Source organism: Mus pahari, chromosome 17, assembly GCF_900095145.1.
Source record: "Mus pahari chromosome 17, PAHARI_EIJ_v1.1, whole genome shotgun sequence".
Taxonomy (NCBI): domain Eukaryota; kingdom Metazoa; phylum Chordata; class Mammalia; order Rodentia; family Muridae; genus Mus; species Mus pahari.
In genome coordinates this window covers 47,228,084-47,235,850 of record NC_034606.1, presented here as the reverse complement: position 1 = coordinate 47,235,850, position 7,767 = coordinate 47,228,084, and the positions used below count along the sequence as shown (strand labels likewise).

At 45.7% G+C, this 7,767-nt stretch overlaps 1 protein-coding gene across 2 annotated transcripts in view; it reads left to right on the top strand.

Moving 5' to 3' along the window:
* The window catches only part of Desi1 (desumoylating isopeptidase 1), a 22,158-nt gene that overhangs the window by 5,070 nt on the left and 9,321 nt on the right, over positions 1–7,767 (top strand). For both annotated transcript variants that reach the window (XM_029548190.1, XM_021216590.2), the window contains exon 2: positions 7,444–7,465. In XM_029548190.1, the coding sequence (XP_029404050.1) occupies positions 7,444–7,465 (22 nt within the window). The remainder of the gene's footprint in view (positions 1–7,443; positions 7,466–7,767) is intronic.

The following is a 7,767-nucleotide window of genomic DNA, read 5'->3' as shown; positions in this document are numbered from 1 at the left end:
AAACACATTTCAGGTCTGGGGAGATAGTTTAGTGGACAAAAACTCTAGTTGTACAAGCATGAGAATCTGAGTTTGAGTGTATGCAGTGTCTGCTGGTGCCCATGAAGGCCAGAAGAGGGCACTGGGCTAGAGTTAAATCAGTTGTTAACCACAGGACATGGGCTGGGAACCAGACTTGGGTCCTTTAAACTCCTAACCACTGAGCAACCCCTCCAGCTTCATCCTGGCCTATTTTAAGGACCTGTGCCTCCCACTAAACTCTGTTCTGCAGTACCTTACCAGCCACAATTACTCTTAGCATTCTAATTGCGTGGACAGCTTAATTGCACATTTTTCCCCCCACGTCACTGTTTGGCTAATATAATTAGCTATTAAAATTGTCCTTCAGCTCTTCCTCTTAATAATTTTAGCTGCTCTTTAAATTTCGTGACCTCTTTTCATGAAAAGGCATGTAGAGGTAAAAGCAGAGGCTTGGGAGGAGTGAGGGAACGGTAGGGCTTGTGACGCAGCTGCCAATGCTTCTACCTCCCAGTCCTATGGCCTCAGATCCTCAGGCAAGCACCTTTACCCACCGAGCCATCACCCCAGCCCTGAGAGTGGTTTTTGATCTAGGCTAACAAGGGTTTCGTTTCTGACTTGAGGTTTTATATTCATGCCTAATGTTATTTTTCCCTAGAAGCACATCCAATTGTTCTCAGGTTAAATTTTTTGGGAAACTGTGTGGGAGAGTGCTTGCCTAGCTTGCTTGCATGAGGCCCTGGGTTTGGGAAAAATAATCACCACATCTGTGTACATCTTGACAGAATGTAACCTAGTGAATATTTGGGTCTTTATAATTAGCTCTTACAGCGGTAGCACCGGGGGCCCTTCTCTTAGGTGTTAATTTCTTAAACAGTAATGTGTATGTGTGGATGTATAAAATTAGATAGCCATGCAAAAGAGATAGTGGCTGCATACCAAGATAAATGCAGCAGCGTACCTGACTCTTTCCAGCAGGAGGCTGGAACTTCTGGAGGCAGAGAACCTCCTCAGAGTACCCCTAGTGACAGGCGAGAGCCAGTGCTCCTTACGGGGTGTGAGCACCCATGGGTGATGCAGGGCTGGAACCAGGCCCTCACCAAACTATACCCTCCTTCCCAGAATTGATCACAGGAGTGACTCAGACTTGCAAATTAAACATAATTTATTTAGATCAGAGAGTTTTTTTATGTTTTATGTAATCTATTGTTCTTTGTTTTCGTTTTTATTGTTCATTGTGTGCTCAACTGTCTGATATCCACTAAAGAAATGGGGGAATAGTAACCCTGCATCTTTCTGCAAAATGTAAATGAATGTGGCTTGCAGGGCTCTGAGAACTCCTGCGTAATGTCTACAGCCTCACCTTACCAACCCCCTCATGTTTAACACAGCACTCTTGACACCAGGTTTCCTACATTGGATTCTGCAACAAAACCCACTTTTATTATTTTAAAAGAAGCAGCAGCCCTGTTCAAATTAGAGTTACTATTGCCATGACCAAGGCAGCTTGGGGAGAAAAGGATTTATTTGGCTTACATATCCTGAATCAAAGTCCATTGAGAGAAGCCAAGGCAGGAGCTCAGACTAAGCAGGACCTGGAGGAGGAGCTGCTGTAAGGACATAAAGGGACACTGCTTACTGGTTTACCCCACGTGGCTCGCTCAGCCTGCTTTCTTAGGGAACCCAGGACCACAAGTCCAGGGATGGCACCACCCACAGTGGCCTGTGCCCTTTCCCATCAGTCACTAATTAAGAAAGTACCCTACAGATTTTCCTACAACCAGATCTTGTGGAGGCATTTTCTCAATTGAGTCTCCAATGATTCTCGCTTGTGTCGCATTGACATAAAACTTGCCAGCACAAGCACCATTAGGGCTTTCCTCTTGCAGAGCCTCAGAGCAGGAAAGGCTGCCTGGTACCCCAGCAGCACAAAGTGCCTTCAGGTCTATCTTCACAGCCTGTGGGCCCCATTACCACCCCAGGAACTTTCTCTGTCCAGTTCTTGCCCTGCCTAACTTCTGCCCATCCTTGATATCTCAGTTCTGATGTCAGTTCTCCTACAGACCTTTTCCTACACCCCGCCTCCAGATCTTGCTCACATGCCCCCCTTCTGTGGAAGTGTTGATTATCCTGTTTGTAATTGCATTTTTTCTAATGTGTATGCAGGTGTGTCTGTGGGAGGTTTTGTTCACTGTGTGCATGCGGCAGAGGCTAGAAAGGGGCATTAGAAGTGGAGTGACAGCTGGGCATGGTGGCGCACGCCTTTAATCCCAGCACTCTGGACAGGCGGATTTCTGAGTTCGAGGTCAGCCTGGTCTACAAAGTGAGTTCCAGGACAGCCAGGGCTATACAGAGAAACCCTGTCTCGAAAAAAAAAAACAAAACAAAAAAAAGGAAATGGAGTGACAAGTGGTTGTGACCTACCACATGGGTGCTGGGAATAGAACCCATGTGCTCTGAAAGAACAGCCAGCTCCCTTAACCACTGAGCCGTCTCCTCAGCCCCTAAGGTTTTGCTGCTGTTGTTTGAGGCAGAGTTTCATGGGCTTGGGCTGGTTTTCAGCCTCTGTCCGTTAGTGCAAGGACTATAGGCATGTGACATCATCGTCTTATTCTTGTTTGTGTTCCTCTACCAACCCACTACAAAATCTCACTCTGTGCCTCAGGCTGGTCCACAGCAATTCTCCTGCCTCAGCCCTCCGCGTACTAGGATTACAAGTATTACCACATCTGACTATAGTTATTTTTACACTAGGGAAAAAAAAAAATCCTATACTCACTCTAAAGAATACTGCTTAAATATGTTTAAGCCTAACTTTAAGTTTTTTATGACTTTGTGGTGTTTGGGTTAGAACTCGGTTTCTTGTGCATGGTATAAGGCAAGTACTCTACCACTGAGCTTCTTCGTGGTTTCCTGGCACCTCTTCTCTCCCCACAGACAAGAAGGTAAGCCCTTCTGCTGGTGGGCATCTTATACCTTTGACTGCAGAGGGCTATGTACGTTATACAAATGCTGCTTCTACTTTTTCCCAGAGAATAAACAGATGTTTCCAGGTAACACTTAAGCCTTGCTTATTGTTGATGAAGTGCCAGTTAAACTACTTTGTTGCTAGGGGAGGGTTGTGTGGAGTGAACCAGGGCTGCACTTGATCTATACCAAAGAGCTAATGTGTTTCTTGTCCCTGCCAAAGGGAGACCAAATGCCATCTGCAAAGAGGTGTGTCTCTGGAGTCCCTTCACTGCCAACCACTTAATTCTTAGTAATAGGCATTAGCATAGCATACCAGAGCTGATCGAGCCTGTGTGTCTATATGACTATGGATAAGGAGCAGGGGGGTGCTCACTCCAAGATTTTTATGTGCCTCTTAACTCTGTGCAACGAAGGCTGATAGTAGCATACCTTGTCCTGCACTTCCTACCATCCATAATAGAGCTGACATCCACACCTCCTGTTTGTTTTCTGTATCCATAATCCATAGACCTCAGAGTGAATGCATTGGGTGTGCCAGTAGGCTTAGAGACACACTGCCATGTGACTACCCACTCTCCCTCCAACTTGCTGAGGAAATCCCAGTGGGAAATAATCCGCTCTATGCTGTGCTAATATCCATTGGGTCTAATTCATGTCCCCAAATGACTTTGTGCCCTACTTTCATAACTCCTATCACCACCCCCACCTCACCTCTTCCCATCCTAATCTTGCACCCAAAATTAAGATGCAGTTAAGTCTGCTCTCCCATGCCTTTCATCTTGCTGAGGCCATAGTCTTACTCCTTTTCTCCCCAAGGGGAGGCTCCGACACAGCAAACTTCACATCTTGCCTTGTCTTTTTTTTTTTTTTTTTTTTTTTTTTTTTTTTTTGGTTTTTTGAGACAGGGTTTCTCTGTATAGCCCTGGCTGTCCTGACCAGGCTGGCCTCGAACTCGAACTCAGAAATCCCCCTGCCTCTGCTTCCCAAGTGCTGTGATTAAAGGCATGCGCCACCACGCCCGGCTACCTTGTCTTTTTATACTAGACAAAATACAGGTCTTCATCATCTCCATAAAATGATAATAAATGTGAACTATTTAACAGTTAAAATATGTAAGAACGAGTTCGGTGTTTCCACTGGCAGAGTGCTTATCTAGTGTGCACAAACCCCAGAGCTTGATCCCTGGCACCACCTAAACCAGGCATGGTGATAGGTGTCTTTAATCCCAGCAGGTGGAGGTGAGAGGCAAGAAGATCAGAGTTCAAGGTCATCCTTTGCTGCTTAGTAAGTTAGAGCCTAGCCTAGTATGCATGACCTTTTCTCCGCAAAGAAGAAAAAAAAAAAAGATCTAGACCTTTGACTATAGTTCAGTGATAGAGTACGCGCTTAGCATGTACAAGTCTTTGTTCATCCCCCAGTACAAATGAAAATGTTTAGATGTAAAGGATGAACAGGGCATGGCGGCACATGCCTTTAATCCCAGCACATAGGAGGCAGAGGCAGGCAGAGTTCTGTGAGTTCCAGTACAGCCAGGACCACATAGAAAGACCCTGTCTTTAAAAGAGAAACAGAGGGGGCTGGTGAGATGGCTCAGCAGGTAAAAGCACCCGACTGTTCTTCCAAAGGTCCTGAGTTCAAATCCCAGCAACCACATGACTCACAACCATCCATAACAAGATCTGGCGCCCTCTTCTGGAGTGTCTGAAGACAGCACAGTGTACTTACATATAATAAATAAATAAATCTTTAAAAAAAAAAATTAAAAGAGAAACAGAGAGGTATATAACACAGGGGAAGTATAAGCATGCCACTCTCCTTCGATGCAACACTGAGTTTCGTCCTTGAGCAAGACCTAGAACAGATGAGGGTGACACTTAGCAATTTGTAAACCTTTGAACTGACAGCTCAGGTGAGTGGGTGAGGTCACCTGTGTTCCTACCTCCTGCATTGCCTTGATCATCCTTGTGTGTGCTGTGCAAATTGTCTCCTTGCCTGTCTGTCTTCATGCTGTGTGTGTATTGTCTCCTTGCCTGTCTGTCCTTCTGTGTGCTGTGGGTATTGTCTCTTTGCCTGTCCTGTGTGTGTTGTATGTAAATTGTCTCCTTGTCTCCTTCTGTGTGCTGTATGTATATTGTCTGCTGTATGTTTAACCTTGACCTCTAATCTGCTCTTTAACTCTTTTCTCCAATTCATCCTCTCTACATCTCTCAGCATTGTATAGCCCAGGCTGGCCTCAAAGTCACTATGTAGATGAGGATGGCTTTGAACTTGTGACCCTCCTGCCTCCCAAATGCTGGATTATAAGCATGGGGCCACTACACTATGCGCATTTTACCACACATCTATTTTCTTCTGTAAGTTTAGTGTGCATGTAAGTGCTATACATGCATATGAAGGGTCAGAAGACAACCTTCAGGAGTTGATTCTTCTACCGTGTGGGACCAGGAATTGAATCCAGGTCAGCAGGCATGTGTCTGTCACCTGCTTTTACCAATGAGTCATATTGCTGGCCCTTACCACAGCATCTTTTTTAAAATGTATGTTTACTTATATGTAAGTGGTACATCTCTGTTGTGGGTATATACAAGTGCTTGAAGACCAGAAAAGGGCATTTGATCCCCTTGAGCTAGAGTTACAGGTGATTCTGAATCCACCCCACTCCACCCACCCCCGTGTCAGTGCTGGGAAACAAACTTAGTCCTCTGGAAGAGCAGCAAGTGCCAAGTGTGGTACACACTTATAACCCCAGCATTGGAGAAGTGGAGCCAGGGAGATTCCTGGGGCTTTCTGACTAGCCAGCCTATCTGAATGAGGGGTGCCAGGCTCAGTATAAGATGTGGTGCCGAAAACAGGATAGAGAATGATTCAGAAAGATACCTAATATCAAACTCTGGCCTCCACACATGTGAACACACACGTGTGTGTGAACACACATGCATGCACGTGTATAAGTCTAGGTAAAGGAATAGATAGGCAGTGGGGGAGTAGCCATGTTTATATCCCCAGATCCATTCCCCTGGCACCAAATACACAAGCATTGCCTTTGGAAAAGGCAAAGCATTTAGCCTGACTCCATGGAGAATCTGAGCTAGGATTGCTTTGTTGTTTAAGGCCAGCCTGAGCTATACAGGGCTCAGAATGTAATGATGTGGCTCAGTGCTAGAGTGCTTGCCAAGCATGCACGGGCCCTAGAATTGATCTCCAGCAGTACAATCTAATAAAATAGAATGCTAGTCATTTGTTTGGGCTGGAAGGCAGGTCAGTGGGTAGAGGTACCTGATGGCAAGCTTGGTAACCTGAATTTGATGCCCAAAGCTTATGTGGTGAAAGCAGAGAATTGGCTCCTGCAAACTTTCCTCTGACCTCCGTGGAATTGTATATATTTGTACAATTTGTAAGGGCTGGAGAGAGATTTATTGGTTAGGAGAACTGGTTATTCTTCCAAAGTACCCATGTTCAATTCCCAGCACCCACATGGCAGCTCACAACTGTCTGTAATTCCAGTTCCAGGGGATCTGACGCCCTCATACAGGCAAATGTGCAGGTAGAACACCGATATACATAAAATAAAAATAACTTTTAATTTTATTTTTATAAAGTGGGTCTGACTAGCATACTCTCCTACCCAGGCCAGGCCCCCCTGCCTCGCCACAGGCCTGCTGGCTGCTCATTGTTTCATCAGCTCACCTGCCCTCTGCCCTGCAGAACCTCAGTCTTCACGATTGTGAGCAGACTGTTCTCTCTGGCAGACACGCCCAGCTTTGCCCCTGCTCGCTCCTTCATTGGTTGAATTCAGGCTCATGAAGGTAGTTCTTTATCTTTATTAACATAGCGCCCTGTTGTTAGTATTGTGCCAGTGCTTATCAGCACGGTGTTTTAGTTAATTATTTATGTGTGTGTCTCTTTCCACTTGACTTTGAGCTCCTGAAGGTAGGATAGCCTGTGTTTGCTAACATTGTGACAGCTAACATTGCTGGTAGGTAAAGGAATAGATAGGCAGTGGGGGAGTACATGGTTAGCCATGTTTATATCCCCAGATCCATTCCCCTGGCACCAAACACACAAGCATTGCCTTTGGAAAAGGCAAAGCATTTAGCCTGACTCCATTCTTTCTGGAGAATTGAACCTTACTGAAGAAGTGGGGAACATCTTCCAGATTTACTCTGGGTTTGCTGTAGATGGCAGAGAGGTTGACTTAGCCCCGATGGGAAGCAAGAACAGACAAGCAGGACAGTGTGTTCATGTTGCTCTCTGATAAAGCAAAATGGCTTCTGAGCTTCCTGACCACAGTGTCACCCACTGAGGACTGACTGCCATAAGGGAGGCTGAGTTTCTAGAAACTCTTCAGGAGGGTTTGCACAGGTGTCTCCTGGTTCGAGTGAGTTCTAAATTTACTCAGCCTGAGAAGGCACTCGGTCTTGTCCTGAATGGCTAACTCTCTCCTTTTCTCCACAGGGAAACAACTGGAAGGCATCTGGTACGTGTGCTGGGCTCCTCCCTCATTGACTGTGCTGAAAGCAAAGCCACTCCCTACCCAGGCATTGGCTTTGCAGCTCCAGGCTCGAGGCCTGACTCTTTATTCACAATTTCCCATAGCCTGCTTTTTTAAAGGTTTTTTTTTTTGGGGGGGGGGGTAGTTTTCAAGCAGGGTTTCTCTGTACATGTGTAGCCCTGGCTGTCCTGGAACTCACTCTTAACTGGCCTCAAACTTACAGAGATCTGCTTGCCTCTGCCTCCTGAGCACTGAGTTCTTCTTCCTTTTTTTTTTTTTTTTTTTTT